This window comes from Trachinotus anak, unplaced genomic scaffold (assembly GCF_046630095.1).
Source record: "Trachinotus anak isolate AG129_WGS33_773 ecotype Australia unplaced genomic scaffold, CSIRO_AGI_Tana_v1 ptg000020l, whole genome shotgun sequence".
Classification (NCBI taxonomy): domain Eukaryota; kingdom Metazoa; phylum Chordata; class Actinopteri; order Carangiformes; family Carangidae; genus Trachinotus; species Trachinotus anak.
In genome coordinates, this window is record NW_027273871.1 from 6027999 (window position 1) to 6050394 (window position 22396).

Below are 22396 nucleotides of genomic sequence, written 5' to 3' on the forward strand. Positions count from 1 at the left end.
CAGAAGTTTTTATAGATATAGATGAAACAGATCAGACAGAAGGTTATAGATAGAGATGAAACAGATCAGACAGAAGGTTATAGATATAGATGAAACAGATCAGACTCAAAGACACTTTAAGGCAAGAGAGACCCATGGTTCAACTATTTTTTTTTATTAGATCAACCAAAGAAGCAGGGTTATCTAGTTGTATCATATTAGTAGGTAATAACATAACAGATAATTGTAAAGAAAGCAATGTTTCCGCCCGGTCTCGAACCGGGGACCTTTCGCGTGTTAGGCGAACGTGATAACCACTACACTACGGAAACTGTGCTGATGAGGCGTTCAGGTACACAGACCAAAGTCCGTCGTTCCTTTGTGGGAGTTTATCATTTGAAACGTCAGACAGATTTACTTTGACATAATATAATATGATAAAGTTAAGCGGAGATACTGTCCACTATACTAATAAGGAGAAAATGTCCAGTACCCGGAAGGTCCTCTCCACTGCTGGATAAACTGTGACTGGCTGGCTGTGGTCCACGGACACTGGGACAGTGGACACCTTCCTCGTTAGTATAGTGGACAGTATCTCCGCCTGTCACGCGGAAGACCGGGGTTCGATTCCCCGACGGGGAGATTTATTGTTACACACCTCATGTACCCAACAGGTGAGTAAATGTACTTAGTTACTTTGAACTTGGTGAAGCAAACGACTTCAAATTCATAAACTATAGGGACAAATTTACATCCACATAATATAATAAAGTTAATAACTCTCCAAGTTATACTGTCCACTATACTAACGAGGAGAGGATGTTAGGTACATGAAGCGTGTACAGTTAATTTAGTGGTACCTACACTGAAAAAACACTTTTTCTCCCCGTCGGGGAATCGAACCCCGGTCTTCCGCGTGACAGGCGGAGATACTGTCCACTATACTAACGAGGAAGGTGTCCACTGTTTCAGTATCCGTGGACCACAGCCAACTGCTCAAAGACAGCTGCCACAACCTTGGTAATAAACCTAAAGCCAGAGTGGCTTCTGTTCATTTCCCAGTGCTCTTCCCTTTAGATGCAGAGTAGAATCAGGTTACATTGAGAAATAACTTTTATTAAATTCACCTTCTCAGGGACACACACAGAAACCAACAAAATAGAAGCAAGAGTCCAGAAAAAGCATCAACAGCAAGTGAAACAAAATCCATCAACTTCAGCAGCGAGGGAAGGAAAGTTTAAAGTTCATGCATGTCACATAAAAACACAAAGAGACTGGACAAGCTGGTTAAAAAGGTTTGGTCTGTGATTGGTCTGCACTCAGTGAGCTCTGCTGTGGAGAGACCGTGCACGGTGAGATCCAGCTTGGACAATACCATCCACCATCTCTACAACACCCTTGCAGAAAAGCAGCATCTGATCTCTCTGCACTGCAGGACTGAACAGTTCAGGAAATCCTTTGTTCCCACTGTCATCAGACTATTTAACAACTCAGACAAAGAAAGCTGATCAAGACAGACTGAGTCTTATCTAAATTCATGAATAAGCTACTGGACAACTGTGAATTTCCCTGTAGGGATCAGTAAAGTATTTTTCATACATTAAATAATTGTAGACTAAATCCAAAAACTGTGAACTAAGAATTGAACATGTTGCTGGAATTTCAGCAAAACAGTTTTTAAATGTAATTAAATCAACAGCTGTGATGACAGATCTGCTGGTGTTTCCTGAGCCACTGTAGTAAACCACCTTCACCACATGAGGTCAGTGAAAGACAACAAACACGTCTTCAGGTTGTTTGTGAAATGTATTGTGTTTATTCTCAGTGACAAAAATGATGCAAACATCCAGGATGAAGCCACTGGTGTGAGGTTTCAGTTAAAGACAGAAATGCCACAGAACCCAACTCACAGACGAGTTTACAACCAGTTTTCATTCAGATTTTCTAGCCCAAAGCCAATTTAAACATAGAAATGTTGAGCTGATATTGTCTAGCTCCTGGGCTCTATTCCAGAGAGCAGGTTTAACAAACTCTGACTCTGACCCTGAACTCTGAGTTAATGAAATCTGAGATAGATTGAGAAAGATTGATGTGTGACATTAAAGCACATTTATCCTTAAAAAAACAAACAAACAACAGCAGTAAAAGGGAACAAAGTTCTGCTGCAGCAGATGAAGACATAGATGAAACAGATCAGACAGAAGGTTATAGATATAGATGAAACAGATCAGACAGAAGTTTATAGATATAGATGAAACAGATCAGACAGAAGGTTATAGACATAGATGAACCATATCAGACAGAAGGTTATAGATATAGATGAAACAGATCAGACAGAAGGTTATAGATATAGATGAAACAGATCAGACAGAAGTTTATAGATATAGATGAAACAGATCAGACAGAAGGTTATAGACATAGATGAAACAGATCAGACAGAAGGTTATAGATATAGATGAAACAGATCAGACAGAAGGTTATAGATATAGATGAAACAGATCAGACAGAAGGTTATAGATACAGATGAAACAGATCAGACAGAAGTTTATAGATATAGATGAAACAGATCAGACAGAAGGTTATAGACATAGATGAACCATATCAGACAGAAGGTTATAGATATAGATGAAACAGATCAGACAGAAGGTTATAGATATAGATGAAACAGATCAGACAGAAGTTCATCTATGACTGTAACTGTCATGAGAGGCAGATTTCATTGGAGCATTTATTTATGTGGGTTCTGGTATAAATCCCTGGTGATAATTTCATACAGTCATTAAAATTGATTAAAATACAATTAGCATGAATAAAAGGTTCTTCATAAGGATTCCAGTTTAAATACTTGGTTAGATGTCCTTTAAGCAAGGTTTCGTTTTATTTTGAAAGGTCATGTGACAAGAGTTTAGTAGAGGTCATGACCATGGAGTCGTGGGTCAGAACAAGTGTCAAATCCAGCTGGTTGCCGAAGATAGATGCGGATCCAGTATAATATTTGACTTGTTATTTGTGTATAATGCTTTTGTGCCTTTTTGCGGACATTGTGCTGAGTTTCCATATTCTGTCGGAGTTAATTTTCCTTGTGTGTAACAGATAGTTGTAAAGAAAACAATGTTTCCGCCCGGTCTCGAACCGGGGACCTTTCGCGTGTTAGGCGAACGTGATAACCACTACACTACGGAAACTGTGCTGGTGAGGCATTCAGGTACACAGACCAAAGTCCGTCGTTCCTTTGTGGGAGTTTATCATTTGAAACGTCAGACAGATTTACTTTAACATAATATAATATGATAAAGTTAAGCGGAGATACTGTCCACTATACTAATAAGGAGAAAATGTCCAGTACCCGGAAGGTCCTCTCCACTGCTGGATAAACAAATAAACCAGATTCTGATGGTCAAAGGTGGGTTTATTAGAAACACCCTCCGGTCACTGTGACTGGCTGGCTGTGGTCCATAAAATTCATAAACTATAGGGACAAATTTACTTCCACATAATATAATAAAGTTAATAACTCCCCAAGTTATACTGTCCACTATACTAACGAGGAGAGGATGTTCTGCCACACTGTGTAAAAACACTCAATCACAACACTTTATTAAAGTATTTTGGAGAAAATGTGTCTGTTTCAGCCGGAGGTCACGAAGCTGACGTAGTTTTCTACATGTGATGACAAGTGTGAAGTTTGTTTCACAAGTTCAAGGTGACTAAGAACATTTACTCAGCTGTTAGGTACATGAGGTGTGTACAGTTAATTTATTGGTATCTACACTGAGAAAATACTTTTCTCCACTATACTAACGAGGAAGACAGCAGGGTTATCTAGTTGTATCATATTAGTTGGTAATAACATAACAGATAATTGTAAAGAAAATAATGTTTCCGCCCGGTCTCGAACCGGGGACCTTTCGCGTGTTAGGCGAACGTGATAACCACTACACTACGGAAACTGTGCTGATGAGACGTTCAGGTACACAGGCCAAAGTCCGTCGTTCCTTTGTGGGAGTTTATCATTTGAAACGTCAGACAGATTTACTTTGACGTAACAATAGACACCTTCCTCGTTAGTATAGTGGACAGTATCTCCGCCTGTCACGCGGAAGACCGGGGTTCGATTCCCCGAAGGGCAGATTCATTGTTTTCTCATGTAAAGTGTAAGTCCCATAAAATTAACTTTACACACCTCATGTACCTAACAGCTGAGTAAATGTGAAACACACTTAACACTTGTTATCACAAGTGGAAAACAACTTCAAATTCATAAACTATAGGGACATGGGAGCTGAACATGTGAAACTTCAGACAAATTTACTTCCACATAATATAATCAAGTTAATAAGCCTGTGAATATTCTCATTTGTCCAGGTCATAGCCTTATTGTGTTATAATGACAGTCGTTGGAGTCACATGCCACTAAGTTACCCATAGTGGATTTGATTACAGCTACAGAATCTGCTGTAAAGAAAAACAACGTAATCGAAACTGAGGCCGAACAGTTAAGATTAAAAGTGTCAATGGCATTGTCCAAGGCCAAGGTCCCCCCCTCCAACCTCACATTTGAGGAGAGGAAAGCAGTGACAGCATTGGGCAAAGACCAAAACATCACAATCCTCCCAGCAGACAAGGGTAGATGCACAGTTGTGCTCAATACAACTGATTACCAGGCCAAGATCTCTGCACTACTCAGTGACTCTAACACCTATGAAACCCTGAAACGAGACCCGACCAGTGGTTATAAAAAGAAGGTCATAGAATGTCTACAACAACTGCAAAAAGAAGGGGTCATTGACAAAACACAATATTACCGGCTTTATCCCCAGGACTCCCCAAAATCCATAAAGAAGGGGCCCCGCTCAGGCCTATGGTCAGCAGCATAAACTCGGTCACATACAACATTGCCAAATACATAGCCAATATCCTGGCACCTTTGGTGGGCAACACCCCACACCACATCCAAAACTCCATAGACTTTGTGAGTAAAGTCTGGAACTTAAAAATGGAGCCAGATGAAACCATGGTTTCCTACGATGTGACTTCTCTTTTCACCTGCATTCCAACCGTGGAGGCTTCGGCCACAGTAAGAGAACGACTCGCACAGGACAACTCCCTGCAAAACCGAACAAATCTCAAACCCGGACACATTTGCCAGCTTCTGGATTTATGCCTAACACTACATATTTCCAGTTTGACGGCAAATTTTACAGACAGAAACATGGCTGTGCCATGGGTTCACCAGTATCCCCCATTGTGGCAAATCTATACATGGAGGAGGTAGAGAACAGGGCTCTGAACTCCTTTGAAGGAACTACACCGAGCCACTGGTTCAGGTATGTGGACGACACATGGGTTAAAATCAAAACCAAAGAGGTGCCAACTTTTACCGAACACATTAACTCAGTGGACAAAAACATCAAGTTCACCAGAGAGGATGTCAAGGACAATAGTCTGCCCTTCTTAGATTGTGACGTCCATATGAAAAAGGACAGGAGCCTCCACATCGGGGTATAAACCCACACATACAGACCAATATCTACTTTTCAACTCACACCACCCTCTGGAACACAAGCTTGGTGTCATCAGAACCCTGCAACACAGAGCTGATAACGTACCCACCAGCTCACAGGCCCAAAGGGCAGAACACAAGCACCTGAGAGGCGCCCTCACAACTTGTGGTTACCCCAACTGGACCTTTGTGAAAACTGCTTCTGCTTCCAGAAAGAAAAGTAGCAAAATGGTTGAGAAAGAAAAACCAAACAAGAGAAACAACATAGTCATCCCATATGTGTCTGGGGTATCAGAAAAACTCAGGAGGATCTTCAACAAACACTGTATCCCTGTGTATTTCAAACCCAGCAACACAGTCAGACAGAGACTGGTACACCCCAAGGACAGAACACCACACACCCGAAAAAGCAACCTGGTGTATGCAGTCCAATGCAAAGAGGAATGCAAAGACCTCTACATTGGAGAAACAAAACAACCACTGCAAAAACGCATGGCCCAACCCATCCCTCAACCGGGGAGGAGGCCTCAGACACCACCTACCTCCAATTTACAATGCTGCCCTTTCATCCCTTCCCAGGAGATTCAACAATTTAACCTCTAAGAGAAACAACTGTTCACAAGTGGCATGTGACTCCAACGACTGTCGTTATAACACAATAGGGCTCTAACGAAGTGGAAACCAACTCTCCACCAAGACAGTCACTCTAACGACTGTCATTGGCACATGGAGCACAAAGGGAACCAATGACATCATCAGCCTTGTGAAAGCCCCTCCCTGAGGTTAAAAATACCTGGGTCTCCACACCAGGTAGTTGGACCAGTCCCAGCCTGGTCAGGTGCAAGAAGGAACTGATGAAGCCTCTTGGATGAGAGGTGAAACGTCTTCCTCGACAAATAACCAAGTCCAGTTGCTTTCGATTTAAAACTCCTTTGAAATAAAGTTAATAACTCCCCAAGTTATACTGTCCACTATACTAACAAGGAGAGGATGTTCTGCCACACTGTGAAAACCTCAATCACAACACTTGTGCCTTGTTGGAGAACTGCTGGATAAACAAATAAATAGATTCTCACAGTCAAACATGGGTTAGTCACAGTTGGAGGAACAGTTTATGGTCACTTTGACTAGTTGGTTCTGTTCTATGCATAATTAAACACGTGCTGTCTTCCTCGTTAGTATAGTGGACAGTATCTCCGCCTGTCACGCGGAAGACCGGGGTTCGATTCCCCGACGGGGAGATTCATTGTTTTCTCATGTAAAGTGTAAGTCCCACTAAATTATCTTTACACACCTCATGTACCTAAACAGCTGAGTAAATGTTCTTAGTTACTTTGAAGTTGGTGAAGCAAACTACTTCAAATTCGTAAACTATAGGGACGTGGGAGCTGAACATGTGAAACTTCAGACAAATTTACTTCCACATAACAATACTTCCACAACACTTGCACGGTGCCTTCAAGAACAGAGAAAGAAACTTGGTACAGTAACAGTTGGAGAACTGCTGGATAAACAAATAAACTAGATTCTCACAGTCAAACATGGATTAGTCACAGTTGGAATAACAGTCTATGGTCACTTTAACTAGTTGGTTCTGCTCTATGCATAATCAAATAGGCAGCATCTTCCTCGTTAGTATAGTGGACAGTATCTCCGCCTGTCACGCGGAAGACCGGGGTTCGATTCCCCGACGGGGAGTTCCTAACTTTATTGAAGTATTTTGGAGAAAATGTGTCTGTTTCAGCCGGAGGTCACGAAGCTGACGTAGTTTCCTACATGTGATGACAAGTGTGAAGTGTTTCACCAAGTTCAAGGTGACTAAGAACATTTACTCAGCTGTTAGGTACATGAAGCATCTACAGTTAATTTATTGGTATCTACACTGAGAAAATGCTTTTCTCCCCGTCGGGGAATCGAACCCCGGTCTTCCGCGTGACAGGCGGAGATACTGTCCACTATACTAACGAGGAAGATGCCAAAGGTCTAATTAAACATGCAGAACAGCCAACTGGTCAAAGACAGCTGCCACAACAACAGCCTCATTTTGACCAGTTGGTTCTGTTCTATGCATAATTATACATTTGGCATCTTCTTCGTTAGTATAGTGGACAGTATCTCCGCCTGTCACGCGGAAGACCGGGGTTCGATTCCCCGACGGGGAGATTCTAACTATTATGTATTTTGAATAAAATAATGCGGGAGTAAATTTGTCTCTTTCAGACATAGGTCATGAATTTGAAGTAGATTTCTACATGTGATTAAATTTGTTTCACCAAGTTCAAGGTAACTAAGTACATTTACTCACCTGTTGGGTACATGCAGCGTGTACAGTTAATTTAGTGGTACCTACACTGAGAAAATGCTACTACCTTTATTGCAGTGTCAGACAGTAGTTTATAGATATGTAGTAGTTTTCTATATGTGATGACAAGACTAAAATTTCTTTCACCAGGTTCAAGGTACATTGACTCGGCTCTTAGGTACATTAGGTGTGTACAGTTAACTTTGTGGGACTTACACTTCACATGAGAGAACAATAAATCTCCCCGAATGTCCCCAAAGACAGCTGCCACAACCTTGGTAATAAACCTAAAGCCAGAGTGGCTTTTGTTCATTTCCCAATGCCAGCTCTTCCCTTTAGATGCAGAGTAGAATCAGGTTACATTGAGTAATGACTTTTATTAAATTCACCTTCTCAGGGACACACACAGAAACCGGTTGGACTGGCTGGCTGTGGTCCACAGATACTGAGAGAGTGGACACCTTCCTTGTTAGTATAGTGGCCAGTATCTCTGCCTGTCATGCGGAAGACTGGGGTTTGATTCCCCAACGGGGAGATTTATTGTTCTCTCAAGTAAAGTGCAAGTCCCACAAAGTTAACTGTACACACCTAATGTACCTAACAGCTGAGTAAATGTACGTTGTTACTTTGAACCTTGGTAACTCCCACGACGGGGAGTTACCAACTTTATTACAGTGTCAGACAGTCGTTTATGAATGTGTAGTAGTTTTCTATATGTGATGACAAGACTAAAGTTTCTTTCACCAGGTTCAAAGTGACAACGTACATTTACTCAGCTGTTAGGTACATTAGGTGTGTACAGTTAACTTTGTGGCACTTGCACTTTACATGAGAGAACAATAAACCCCGGTCTTCTGCGTGACAGGCGGAGACACTGTCCACTATACTAACAAGGAAGATGCTCTGTGCTTCTTTATGCGTAGACCACAGCCGACCAGTCAAAGCGATCAAAGCCTGTTGCTACAACCTCGGTAACGAACCTAAAAGCCTGCGTGGTTTTGTTAAGCTCACAGCAGAGATACAACCAGCTGTGGGTTTGATTCTCCTCAGCTCAGTCTGCTCCCTCTGCAGCTCCTCCTCGAGCCCTGACCTAAATACACTCTTCATCTCAGTCAGATCTGGAACCTATTTCAAGTACAAAATGTGTAAAAAATGATATAAGGTTGACGTGTGTTTGATCACTTCTAATGGTGACTGCACACACAGTAAACTCAGAATAACAAATCTGAATAAATGCAGGTGGAACAACTTGTAAACGCCTTTGTTGTCCTCATTTTGCAACACTTAGAGTCACTCAACAATCACTGTGTTAACAGGTATTTGAGTGATAAATGAAAGTTTAGATGCACGTGTACAGAGTGAGCTCACAGGAGTCAGGCTCCTCTCCTCTCTTGGGGATTTTTGTTGCTAAATCTGAGTAAATTTGCCTCCAAAACCTGTTCACTGTGAAGGAAAGTTCTGACTCTCAAATTGAGCTTCTACCTGAAAGTATGAATGAGTAGAAGGGGATGAAAAATGGCATGAAAGGCTGTGGAAAACTGGAGATTTTCTAACATTTTAATGAACAGAACAAAATCAGTATCAGCACATCACACACACTGTCCGTTCAATCATATAATCACAACAAGAGTATTTAGTGTTCGTGCCATCAGCGTCCAGGCTGGATTCTAGTGCCCTTATTGTAACAAAGAAGTGTAACCAGGTGTTTTAACCATGTTGTGGTTTTTAAAATACACTCGCCTTTAAGCCATTGTGGCACTAGTAAAACTAGTCTACATCTCAGCAATGACTGGCAGGATCGGGGCTTTAAATCTCCTGGGCTGTCTGCATGTGGTGCGACAGCCGGACCTCCAGACGATCACAATGTCTTTCTGTCTTTCCGTCTGTCTGTGAGCTGAGAACGTCCCATCAGATGTCTGTTTCACTTCAGCTGTCTTTTCTTCAGAGTCTGCCTCTCTGTCCTCAGCTGTCTTCCCGCCGGTCACGGCACAAACCCATCTGCTCCAGGGGTCCTTCAGGGAAGTCTCGTCACGGTTCGGACCCTGAGGTCCACCTGATCTGGTCAGACTGGGTTGATTGGAAAACTGCTGCCCTGTTTTGTTCTCGTCCTCCATCCATGCTCTGCGGAGAAGCCGAGCCGCTGTGAGGAAAGAGTCTGTCTGGCTGTGCAGCTTAGGCTCAGGCATGGCCAACATCCTAGGAGGCACAGTCTCTGGCTCACTGCTGCCCTTCATTCCCCTGTTTGCTCGAGTCTTGTCTACAGGAACACCTGGTCTGAGGTAGAAAATCTTCAGTTGCTTTGAAACACCTGTAAATCACATTTTAAAGCAGGTTAGATTAGAGGAAATGATATCAGGAGATCAGCTCAGTCGTTCTGGACCTCAGGGTCAGGGCCTCCACAAAAGGTCACAAAGTCTGAGAGATTGTGAAAAAATAACAGGATAAAAAAAAAGTATTTCTTTTTAGACTTTTTTTAATCTTTTTTCTTTTGTGGTTTTACTATAATTTTTTGTCACAATCTCATTCTCAGATAAATATTTAAATAAATGGCAATAAACAGTTGGTAGTGGAAACACAACACTGACATATAAAGTTGTTTATAGTTGTGAACTTGTTGAAAAACGTTTGCCTTTCATTCATCAGCAGACAATTCGGTTAAACATATCACAAGAAACTGCAGAGTAGGCAATCATCTCTGGGGCGGCAGAAACAGTCCTCATGTGTTCATAAAGTCTCCACCAGGGGGGGGCAGAGCTCCTATGAACGGCCTCCACAACTGAGACCAGTGCGAAGACATGCAGAGGTGAAAGCATCAGTGCCAAGTGAAACAATCAAGCTGAACTAACCTGCGGCTCCTGAAGCTGCTGTCGAAGAGGTTTGGACAAGAGTGAATAATAAATCAGTCCTGTGGCTGTGGAGACCCTGACAAGATGACCGAGGACGTCCTGGTCAGTTTCACTGTGGGAGAGCGGAGAGAGGAGACCCAGGGCTCACAGCTGCAGTGGTGGGGGAGGAATGTGAAAAAATGAATAATAAGGGGACAAAGAAAAAAATATATGCATTATTATATATTATATTATTATAATATAATATATTATGACTTCAGACCGAAAATAAACTGTGAGGTTTGATGTTAAAAATCTATCTCTAAGTATCTCATCCCTCTAAAGTTATTAAATAATACAATCTGTATAATATGATGTAAAATAAAAACTCTCTTAAACACCACTGACCTGCTCAGTTACGAACTCATGCTGTGCAGTTAAAAAATTGTTCAAGCCTCAAATTTGGGGAAAAGTGTATAAAATGACGCGCAGGACATCTAAATATTTCGATTTGTTGGATTGGTACAGCTGTAAAAAAAACATGGAGACTTAGATTTGAATGATTCACTCAGTGTAAACGTCATAGAACTTCAATGAAACAAGTGTATGCAGAATATAAATGATGCTGTGAGACAGGGTGGAGGAAGGTTTTCCCAACCTTTAAGTGACAAAATAAAATCAAGACACTAAGAGTTTAATTTCACTCATTAGGCTTATTTAGCTTTTAGCAGCTGTCAGCTCACCACTCTCATCAACCCCCAACTTAAAACTGTGTGCGTCATTATTATAACGAAAAAAAATCATGCAATTAATATGAAACCTGCCAAGCACAGAACAGCAAGTTGGAGGAATCAAAGATGATGGGACAAATTCTATTTTACTTATTATATGTTATAATCACCAGTGCAAATGTCCAGCCAATAAACACATGCTAACATTTCTGAAAAGTCTTGCAGGACTCAAACAGCTCCTGTCAATCAGTTTATCTACATGTATAAATACTACACAAAGAAATAACTGGAGAGTCAGGAAATACCAGAGTTCAGTGTGAGATCCTCTTCTTCGCTCCTCTTCCTCCTCTCAAAACTGACTGCTCTATGAGACCCCCTCTCTCTCTTTCTCTCTCTCGCTCTCTCTCTCGCTCTATTTCAGCCCCTATGTAAATGAGCTTCACTGGTACAGAGTACGATTCAGAACTTGACCTACATTTTGATAGAAACTGGTGATGAAGTGTTGTTTAAAAAATAAGAAACTGTGCCAAATAATAAAAACTTTAAATAGTGCAGTAAGATTGTTCATTTTATTGGTGGACAACAAAATAAAATGATACCTTTTTATCTAAGGACAGGTCCAGACTACTTCATGTACATGTTGCATTGTACATTGAAAACTGTGGGAAAAAAAAGGAACAGAAAATTCCCAACTGTAGGTCATCTTACCAGTTTTTTCCAAGCTCTCAGGCGTAATCAGGCCGTATCGTGTGGTATTCATTACCAGATGGAGTTTGCTCAGTTGTTATGGAGATGTATTTGCTCACATGCGAGTAGCAGCTGTTAAGCTTTAATCCATAGCACATTGAGAACTTCTTCTGCAGCCTGAGAGCATTTTTTTCCAGCAGCAGCAGCAGCAGCAGCAGCAGCAGGCAGTTGTTTTCAGAGAAAAAGCTCTGATAAACCCTCTGTCTGCTACCTGCCCGGCTCCAGACAGCAGACAGAACAAATCTGTGACTGGCTGGTGAACATGGTGGAGCTTTAAGGACCTAAAGTGACAGATATTTTCCCCAGGAGATAGTGGCGATAAAACAGAAGAGAATAATAGGCAAGACTCCAAATAAATGCTAATGTTGCTAATGTTGTGCCTGGTAGAAATACAGATATACATATATAGTTGCCTAAACAGAAACCTTAAAAGTGTTAATAATCACCTGGTTGAGATTTATTGTGGAAAAACAAATAAAATTCATGGTCAGTGAAAGTTTAGCAGGTTATTCAACATGAATATTCTGGAAAGTTTTAGATGAGTTACTTAAAAACTTTTTTGCTGCATTGACTTGCGGGAGTGTACCGTTTCTTTCAGAACATATCTGCTGTTGGAAATTCATTCATAAGTAGAGTTTTTGGCATCATTTCATTAACATTAATCTTAAAATTGTGTTTTCTCTGCTCTCATTTGGCTGCTGAACCCTCTGGGGGAAGCCTCTCTGGGTTTTCAGGCAAAATATCGACATGATGTTGACAGGAATTGGACCGTTAACCTCAGTCTGCAGGGCTGCTGCTCTGCTGTCTGTTTGCTCTGGTCAGACATTTGCTCTGTGAGTTCAGCAGGTTTATCTGGGACCACTGGACACCAGGGTTGGGTTTGAGGTGTGTGTGTGAACCTCATATTGAAAAACAGTCCTTGCAATAAAGCAGCAGCGTTCAGGACATCACTGCTTATACGTACGGCTCAGTATGGGCCACGTGCAACAACCCTTGTATGAGGAGATTCACGCTTTACCTGAGGCAGAAAAGAAAATCACGAGGGGTCCAGGTCTGTTGTACAAGTCATAGTCAAAATAAAACCAAAACACTTGTTTGACTTAAGACTTTCAATTCTTCTGAATCAATTTAAAGTTAAAAAATGTTGCAGAAATGAACTAAAGCAATGTAAAATAAAATAAAGCTTAATTTAAAATGAATCTGTATCCATAATGAAATGTACAGTATGCTTACTGTTCGACTATGAAAACAGAAATACATTGTCCCAAAATACAACATGTGAATTTCTCGACTTTTTAGCCATTTCATGGTATTATTTCTGTGGCACGTGCATGAATAAGTTTCAAAAGTTAAGTGCACGAGACTGTTACAATATAGCCCCCCTCCTCCCCCCACTTTTTCCAAATATTTAAGGATTTCACTAAATCCTGTGATCATTGACCTCTAAAAGCTGCTGTTCACATGCTGAACAGCAGTGCCCCCCCCCTCCACTCATGAGGCTCTCTAGATCAAAGTTCACAGGAGAAAAACGAGAGCTGGATCATACAGTGCGTGGCGCGGTTTGTGCTGGGTCATGGTTGTCATAAATCTGGGTCAGAGGAAATGGGAAGGCTGCAGAAGCACAGGCAACAGTCCTGACTTTACACTACAGCTGCAGCCTTCTGCCTCTCTACTGTCACGTTCAAGGATAGAGCTGGTTATAAAGCAGAATGTATTTTTCTTACTGTCAACAAAGCCCTTGAAAAGAACAACTAACAAGTATCATCTGTGTAGCCAAAGCCAGATGTAGTTTTTTCCTCTTCGTTGGAAATTTAAAACACATTAATGAGCCACCCTGTTGCTCTGCGTGACATGTTCTTTCTTCATTATCTGGCACGCGTTGCGGTGGCAGAAGGCTAAGCAAACGTCCCTCTCTTGAGCAACGCTTTCCAGCTCCTCCAGGGTATTCCTAGGCCAGATGGGATATGTAATCCCCCCCCCCAGCGAGTTCTGGGTCCAACCCGTGGTCTCTTTCCAGTGGGACATGCCTGGGAAAACCTCCAAAGGAAGGCGCCCAGGAGGCATCCAAGTTAGATGCCTGAACCACCTCAACTGGCTCCTTGCAACGTGACGGAGCAGCGACTCTACTTTGAGCTGCCTCCAGATGTCCGAGCTCCTCACCCGGTCTCTACGACTGAGCCCAGCCACCCTACGGAAGAAACCTATTTCAGCCATGTTCTTTCTTTGTATTGAAAATGGCGGCTGTATTTTACTTGGAATCAATCTCACATACACCGCCCTGCTGCTGGAAATGCTCACTGAGACCCTGAATGTGTATTAATCCACTGCTGAAAGTAGTCCCCAACAAACTCACTATTTACCTTTATTTGAGTAAACACAAGCACATTTTCACAGATAAACACACCAGGATTTTGTGTCCCCACCACACCTTACTTTTCCTGATGACTCCACCCACTTCCTTCACTCTGCATTCCAGCTACTACCATCTGGTAGAGGACTCAAGGTCCCACTTGCCTAGAAAAATGGATTCACTGTTCTAGATGAAGTAAAGTATTTATGTTTTTACCGTGCTGCAAGGGTGTGAAAGACGTTTCCATTTTATGCAAATCTAATCTTATGTTATCTTATGCAAGACAGAGCTGATGATCACTACAGATCACAGTAAACACAGCTCTGAGATCCTCAACCAAAAGAGAAAGTAACTGACAGAGAGTGAAGAGTGAAATGAAGACAAAACAGATGTTAACTGCTGATCGTGTATCTGATTAATATGTTAAAAAGCAATAAATGGTTTAACATCCCCTTTTTTATTGAATACACACACTTTTAAAAATCAAAATGAAAAATAAATAACAAATGAAAAAGATAAATTCCATGTTTTTTCTAACAAAACCCAACAATAAGCTACAAAATTCATAAAGACACAGATGTAGAAGAAGTAGAAAGGTAAGGAATAGCAAAAGAATTCAATAGACAAGGAGAAGGAATCTGCTGAAGGTAGTGAAAGTAAAAGTAAGAGCTATCAGATTTCAAAGAATTTGAATATAAACGATCTGTGTGGTCTGTGAAGAACCTGAGTCATCCGGTTCATGGTTTTTCAAGACAAGTTGAATCGAGGGCAACTGGACTTTGCACTGATGTTGGTCTTCAAGTACCAAGGCCAGTCGCTATTGATTCAGCTCTTCTTGGGTTGTTTCCAAGTATTTCCGGGTAATGTTCTGGTGAGTAGCCGAGACTAAATGTGCTACTGTATATAATCACTCTGGTATTTGACTTTCTTTGTTGGCTGAACAGAAAGTCAGGGTAGGGCAGCTCAGTGTCTGTTGTCAAATCAAATCTCTACCCCAGTTTTTTCCAGTTGGTTGAGTCCTTCTTTTATTTCTCAAAGTACGGAGGCAACAAGTCTGCATCTTTACAAGCTCTAAAAATGGTTGGTAAGGAAAGAGCAAAGTATCTCACCACTCATTACCATTTGTCTGCTATTAATTTTATTTAAAACATCACTCCATGCTCTTCTTTCTCTAACATTCACAAGACGCCTTCAGCCTTTACTGTGGTTTGTTGCTTGTAATCACTGTTGTGCCTCATTAAAAGATTTCCTGACAGTGATTGTTAAAGGATGGGAGAGGTTTATTTACTCGCGATTCCTCTCCAAATTTTCTAAAGGAGGACAAACAGGTGACGTCTTTGTCCCAAAACCACCTGTTGCATCAACTCCATCTGCTCAGTTATTCAGTTACTTGTTTGTGCGACCTGAACATCAAAGGTTTGATCCCCGTCATTATTATGTACTGCACACAGTAAAGGAGAAATGTAGCTGTTCTGGATTTCCAAACCCAATGTTGAACAATGAACAAAAGTTTGAAACCTCTTGTGCTTGAGTAAATAATGACTGTCATCATTACATAGTCAAAGCAAAAGTAGTGCAATGTTTTATATCTCTGTACAATCAAAACTGTCCCCGTGGAAAAAAACAAGCCCACAGGTCGTCTGTGCAGCAGGTTATTATGGTTATATTATTATATTATTAGGTTTTGTTGCTAGGCAACATCTCGTGGTCGTCGTAATTATGACAGGAGCAAAGGGAGAAGGAGGTTAGCTTGGATGAATATGACACAGGAGAACGGTGTTTGATTCCCATGTGAAAGTAGCAGTTTATGTTTTTTCGATTATCCAATGATGCACCTTGATGAATCTGCCAGCCCCTGTTAGCTAGAATTCATATTAAGATACAATCACAGTCACAGTGTGGGCAGAATTAAATGAACGAGAACGTTGCAATAGGCTGTAAAAGGATAAAGATCACAGGTTAGCACGTGGTAGAAATGGGGCCTTTTCAGATAGTTTCAGGAAAACAAAGTCTGTGACAGAAGCTCTTACAGTTGAACATCAGTCATGATTGACTGATGTGAACTGACTTCAACCAACAGTAATTTGAACAAAGCAACAGAAGCTTTAGAGCCACAAATTTGTGTATCAGGTGACACATACAGTACGGACATGAAACCATGACATGGGGTTGACAAAAATTCATGTCATGGCCCCACCCTCATTTTGATCCTCGCTTGGGTTACAATAAATAATAGTTGATTACTGTTGGAGGAGCGCAGGACGGACCAGTTTGTCCGGTTTGTTCCCTCAGGTGCCCTGTTGTGTTCAGGTATTTCTGTACTGACTGAGAAATGACAATTTCTCAGTGTGGAGATCAGCTGTGACAGGACGAGTGACGAGTGAGCTCTCTCATCTCACAGTCACACAGGTGCGACAACGACAGGTACATTGACATACTTTCTTTTTCTTATCTTTTACCTGTTTTGATTTTGTAATTTACATTTTTTCTCATGTCATGTTGTAATTTTATGATTTTTTTTAAAGGTATAATATGTAACTTTTCCACATTCAAATGTCTAAAAACTACTAGACCTATGTTATATGTTTTGTTGAGTTGTGTACTTACATCATCCCAAATGTTTCCAGCAATTTTCAAACCTAGAGGAATCCATGATTTTAATCATGATAACAGCCTGTTTCATCTGGTCATCTGTCAATGGCTCATTCTCTTTGTGTCAGCGCTGTGGCTGTCTGCTTGTGGTGGTCAAAATTGGCTGTTTCATATTTTTACAATACACTTTTTAAATATTGTTTGTTTTAACTATATTTTCAAACTCATTTTTTATGGGGAAAGTCAGGATTTCCATTTTGATTATGTTTGTTTGACCAAATGCAAGAAAGGTTTGTTTCCTCTGAGGGAATCGGGTCCTTTGCTAAAGTGATGACAACTTAAGAATTGTTAGAGTATTTCAAACCCTAAAAAAGATAAATACTTCAGTTTCAGTTTATGAATTTATATTTTAAGCTGATACATTTCAGCATACAGGCTTCAGTCATTAGTGGATCACAACATGGTGGTCTTCTCATTTTATAAAGGATAGTTAATCATCAACCTCCTGCTCTAAAGCCACATCTTACAGAACAAACTATAAAATTGTAAAACTGTGTTTTGTTCAAAAGTTTTTTTTTCACCCATACAGAAATGTAATATATGACATATATATGTCCCTTTATCAAGAGTGATGTTGCTATATATGTCCACTGCAGGGGGATATATCATCATCACATATATGAAAATATAGGTTTATAACATATATGAAGTACCAATAGTAAAATTTATATGTAAGCATACATTACAAATATATAATGAATGATGAATTTGGACTTGGTATAAGATGTTGCAACCATATGTTTAAATTATGTTCAAGTTTATTAAAACAACATACATATAAAATTTCTTTGCTTATAGATGTTTTTATTATTAATTTCCCATTCACTTTAAACATGTCTGTCTTCCAATGCAGGGAAAGTGGTCTCAGACTTTTGGACTCTAATAGATATATTATCAACATATATCAACAGGCTTTATGTTATGTTTTATAAATATAGATATTTATATGGACTTGACATATATATCCATTTAAGAAATTGTTCCAATTTCTAATAGCTTTCATATATAATTTTTACATATATGTTTGTATTTTATACCCTATTTACATATACTACATTTCCATTGGAGCCCTTACATTAAAAAAATACAGTAAATTTTTATTTGCTTCAAAGCTGTAGCAGAAGTATCATTTCACTTGTAAATATGTAATTTTGTACACTATATATAATTAGTATATTATTATATTCTTATTATTTATCTTTCTTAAATATCTGTTATTGCAGTTTCTTTGCAGCTTTCTTGTCTCTGCACTGCCACTTTGCTGCTGTAACACTGTAAGTTTCCCCACTCTGGGACTAATAAAGGCGATTTTATCTTATCTTATCTTATCTTATCTTATTAAGTTAGCTGTTGCAATTCATTTGTGTGTGTTTATATCTTACACACATGACATTAATGAACATGTCTAACATGAACTCTTCATCCTGGTTCCTGCTTTAGACGCCAGAGTGGGGCTCTGGGATATGTGACTGTTGTCAAGATGTGCCTGAGTGTAAGTGTCTGACGAAGATGTTCGGTTGCTTTCTCAGAACAAATCACCATTTTTGAATTTCTGATCAAAATTATACCAACAAATCTGATGCAAGAGAGATAGTTTTACCTGAACTTGAAAAAGGTCAGAGGTCGCAGCACAGCACAAATACTTCTTGACTGATGATGTTAAGTAAAGACGTCAGACTGAGAAATGAGGTGATTCACTTACTTCAGTCCCAGTGTGTTCTTTTGTCTCTGACTGTCACTGTGCATTTTTCAGACTTGTTGCCTTTCTGTGTATTTTATTTCCTGGTTTCAGGCTGTTTGGCTTTCTGGTGCTTTCCCTGCTTTGCCTGTAAAACCAGCAAGGCCTATGGCGAGTGTCTCTGTCTCCCCCTGCTGGATGCGTACTCCTGCATCCCGCCCATCACCATGTCCATGAGGGTCTCCATGCGGCAGCGTTACGGTATCAGGGTAAGGACGCACTTTTGTTGTTTGTTTGTTTGTTTGACTGAGCGGGTGGAACGGCTGGAGCTGTGGCAGCTTTAAAGGCCCAGTTTGTCATGTTTTCAGCACAGACAATAGTGATTGTGAAGCCCCAGTAATTTGATATTCAGCTGTTCATTCTCTCATTTGTTTGTATTGTTTTTTTTTCTCTAGATCTTCTTTCAGTTGTTGAAACCACAGAAAATCTTTAGTTGCCATCAAAAGATCACTTTAATCACTTAAAAAAAAAAAAAAAAACTGTGAAATTTTCAAAAGCACTAAAACAGTAGCACTGATTATTTGAACAAACACGTTCTCGACAATGGCTTCTTATTCCTGGCACGCTGCTCTTGGGTCCACGTTTGGTGTTGTTGGCCAAGACTAAAACAAACAGTAACCATAGAAGAACCATCACAGAAACCAAAGCTGCAGCCTCTGGGGCTGAAAAGTGAAGCCAACACCGAAGTGTTAAAACTACAGTTAAGATTAAGATTAAGATTAAGATTAAGATAGCCTTTATTAGTCCCTCGGTGGGGAAATTTGCAGCATTACAGCTGCAAAGTGAACAGTGCAAGAGAAAAAGCTGCAAATGTCGGTAACAGATAGCCTACCTAAGAAAAAGATAAATAAGAGATAATAACATAATAACATATACAATTAGATATTTACAAAAATATACAACAGTGGCAGCAGATTGTGGATATTGCACAGATTGGTTCTTCAAATGACAACTAGAGTCTGGCTTCAAAATGCCCAACTTCACAGCAGTGTCGCTTTGAGTGACAGGTGGGTGAGCGCTCACCACAAACAATCGGTGGAGTCAGACACTGCCAAGATGGCGACGGCAGAGCACCTCACTCTGAGCTTCAAAACCGCTCCTCAGAAACCTATTGGTGATGTCACAGAGGCTACATCCATCTTTATTTACAGTCTATACAAAAACCTCTTATATGTCACTTTGAAAAACAATGACAACAAAGGCTGAAGAATTATTCGCAATATTATCTATCTATCTATCTATCTATCTATCTATCTATCTATCTATCTATCTATATATATATATATATATATATATATATATATATATATATATCAATATCCTTATGTACAGATCACAGCAAAAATCACATTATCATTTTTTTTGGTTAAGGTGAAATGCAAAAATTAAATTCTGTGTCATTGATAAGCTGCAGAATACCCTCCCTCAGAAACATCTTTATATGCTCTTCTTTAAGGGGCTGTAACTGCGATCAGATTGTGCACGTTCACCATCATCACTGTCTCTTGTCTGCAGGGCACCATGTGTAATGACTGTGTGTATGCGACCTTCTGCACCGCCTGCGCCTGGTGTCAGATGTCCAGAGAGATGAGGAGGAGAAACTACCAGATTGTTCTGGTCAGCGCCAAAACCTCGTGAACTCTCCTCACTCATCACCACCACCAGGGCTGCCACATATTTCAACAAACCACAATCTGCGGGCGGTGCTACTAACTTTTTACATGAAACATTTTATTTTTCCAAAGGCTAAGATTCTTACTTTCAGAATAAAAAAATTGCGTAGAAATACAGAGCGAGAGCGTAAATTAATATAATTAAAATGTATTCTTGCTTTTTCTGTACTTTACAGTGCTGCTTATTTGCTTTTTAAATATTTGTGTTTAATCTGTTTGGTTGTTTTGACAAGTATTTAACAAGTTTGCTTTTATCAATTATAGATGCACTGTCAATAAAATAAATTAAAATGTTTATAATTTGCTTTTATTTCTTTTTGTATTCATAAAGAAGTGTTAATACTTAAATATATAAATATAAAAATGCATAAATTACAAAAGGCTCACTGACTTTAATAACTTAAATGATTTGAAATTCATGTTAAATATTAATGTAAAACACACTTGGCCCTTTAGAGGGAGCCACACTCCTCACAATGACCCAGCAGCCTCGGACTTTGAGGTCATGTGGGGTCACAGGGGATCAGACTGATAATTTGCAGTTTCCCACATCATTTCTCACTTTATACTGGTCCTGTCACCTGTTTACACACAATTAAGTAAAAGATTAAGATTTGAAGGATACTTTCTCTACACCAGATAATCTGTCTTTTTCTTTTACCAATACTGATGTTCAGTTGGTGCATTATCATTCAATTAGTTCCAATTAATTGCTACCATAAGCTAGAATCATTCAGTCAGTGCAAAACAATGTGACATTTTTCCATAAGCAGGCATGTAATTTAATATATACTGAAGAAGAAGTTTCTAAGAGAGCCTTTTCCATAGCCTGGAAAAGTAAAGTTTCTCAATAAATGAATAATAAATTAATGACTAGTTGGGTTTAAACTGATTAGAAAGACAAACCTTCCTGTTTTCTACCACATTTCATGACTCTTTCTGGGAAACTTCTTGAAATTTATTAGAAAATTATTTGGGAATAATGGGCTCTTAAAAGAAAAACAGATTGTTGATGCCATGTTATTGTTATTTTGCACATCCCCTTGTAAATTACATTGAGATGAACCAACATGCCTGACATCCTCACAAGAAAACAAACACAACATGAGCTTCATAAAGACAGTAAATTATTTGTCACAGTGCTTTTACATTAGATTACACAACACTGTAAACTGTTTCTGTATGGTGGACAGGACCTCTCAGACTCAGCTCAGATCATTCACACCAGCAAGTGAAAAAAAAGAAGTAGATAAAATATTATGCACAACAAAAATGTATAGAGAAAGTGATGATCTTGACTTAATAAAGTGAAAATTATTAAGTTAAGCTGCAGCTAAGTCAAGTTTTAAATCTGCATATCATAATTTTGATTTCTCGATTAAATTTTGAACTATAATCTCATAATTTTGATTTGCCATGAGTATTTCTATCATTACGATTATAATTATTTTATCATATCTAAACTTGTCCTGTTGTTTTTTTTCCATTCAATCCATTTGTCTGTTTGTATAAATCAGTGTTTCATCAGTCTCAGGTGTCGGCTGCTTAGACTCACCTGTGCTCCGAGAGCTCATGTCAGGGGATACAGGTGATCAATTATTGTACCACACCAAAGCTTTTTAGTCACTTTTAGGAAATTGTTTTGTTTTTTTAATGTCTATAATCTCTATAATCCATATACAGCTGCCTTGGGCAAAAAAAAAAAAAAAAAATGCATGATATGCTTCAGTTGGACCCTCTAATATCTTAACTGTGTAAGTGGTGGTTATGTGTTTGTTGGCTTGTTTTGGTGTTTACTCTGCCCTCTAGTGGCCACAAAAATTGATTAATGGCAACATGTGTTCTGTGTGGTCACCGAGATGTTTGCCAACACCGATTAAATTCAAAGGAGGATGG

The 22396-nt window shown here is 39.7% G+C and overlaps 1 protein-coding gene, 1 long non-coding RNA gene, 9 other non-coding genes and 1 pseudogene across 12 annotated transcripts; 6 read left to right on the plus strand and 6 right to left on the minus strand.

Moving 5' to 3' along the window:
* Positions 1-238: 238 nt before the first annotated feature.
* trnav-aac (transfer RNA valine (anticodon AAC)) lies at positions 239-311 on the minus strand. Its single transcript has one exon. It is a non-coding gene; the product is annotated as a tRNA-Val (tRNA).
* Positions 312-549: 238 nt separating this feature from the next.
* Positions 550-621, plus strand: trnad-guc (transfer RNA aspartic acid (anticodon GUC)). Its single transcript has one exon. It is a non-coding gene; the product is annotated as a tRNA-Asp (tRNA).
* A 240-nt stretch (positions 622-861) lies between these two features.
* Positions 862-933, minus strand: trnad-guc (transfer RNA aspartic acid (anticodon GUC)). The gene has a single exon. It is a non-coding gene; the product is annotated as a tRNA-Asp (tRNA).
* A 1963-nt stretch (positions 934-2896) lies between these two features.
* Positions 2897-8873, plus strand: LOC139637231 (uncharacterized; annotated as a pseudogene).
* Positions 3092-3164, minus strand: trnav-aac (transfer RNA valine (anticodon AAC)). Its single transcript has one exon. It is a non-coding gene; the product is annotated as a tRNA-Val (tRNA).
* trnav-aac (transfer RNA valine (anticodon AAC)) lies at positions 3857-3929 on the minus strand. Its single transcript has one exon. It is a non-coding gene; the product is annotated as a tRNA-Val (tRNA).
* Positions 6652-6723, plus strand: trnad-guc (transfer RNA aspartic acid (anticodon GUC)). Its single transcript has one exon. It is a non-coding gene; the product is annotated as a tRNA-Asp (tRNA).
* On the plus strand, positions 7109-7180 carry trnad-guc (transfer RNA aspartic acid (anticodon GUC)). Its single transcript has one exon. It is a non-coding gene; the product is annotated as a tRNA-Asp (tRNA).
* Positions 7381-7452, minus strand: trnad-guc (transfer RNA aspartic acid (anticodon GUC)). The gene has a single exon. It is a non-coding gene; the product is annotated as a tRNA-Asp (tRNA).
* On the plus strand, positions 7573-7644 carry trnad-guc (transfer RNA aspartic acid (anticodon GUC)). Its single transcript has one exon. It is a non-coding gene; the product is annotated as a tRNA-Asp (tRNA).
* Positions 8874-9327: 454 nt separating the features above from the next.
* On the minus strand, positions 9328-11774 carry LOC139637559 (uncharacterized). Of its 2 annotated transcripts, XR_011694620.1 has the most exons (4): positions 11646-11750; positions 11018-11137; positions 10631-10780; positions 9328-10092 (listed from the first exon to the last, which is right to left on the minus strand). It is a non-coding gene; the product is annotated as an uncharacterized lncRNA (long non-coding RNA). The 2 variants fall into 2 exon arrangements; XR_011694619.1 differs by lacking the exon at positions 11018-11137 and having other exon boundaries at positions 11646-11774.
* Positions 11775-14044: 2270 nt separating this feature from the next.
* Positions 14045-20598, plus strand: LOC139637232 (cornifelin homolog B-like). Its single transcript, XM_071505797.1, has 4 exons — positions 14045-14155; positions 18530-18581; positions 18882-19036; positions 20343-20598. Exons 1-4 carry the CDS (start codon positions 14045-14047, stop codon positions 20463-20465), a joined length of 441 nt encoding a protein of 146 aa, XP_071361898.1. The 3' UTR covers positions 20466-20598.
* Positions 20599-22396: the final 1798 nt, after the last annotated feature.

Excerpts from the sequence above, each read along its gene's own strand:
- LOC139637232 (XM_071505797.1), top strand. The coding sequence starts at position 14,045 with ATGGGATATGTAATCCCCCCCCCCAGCGAGTTCTGGGTCCAACCCGTG. Across the intron at positions 14,156-18,529 it reads GGCGCCCAGGAGGCATCCAA|ACGCCAGAGTGGGGCTCTGG; the intron begins GTTAGATGCCTG and ends TTCCTGCTTTAG. Across the intron at positions 18,582-18,881 it reads TTGTCAAGATGTGCCTGAGT|GCTGTTTGGCTTTCTGGTGC; the intron begins GTAAGTGTCTGA and ends TCCTGGTTTCAG.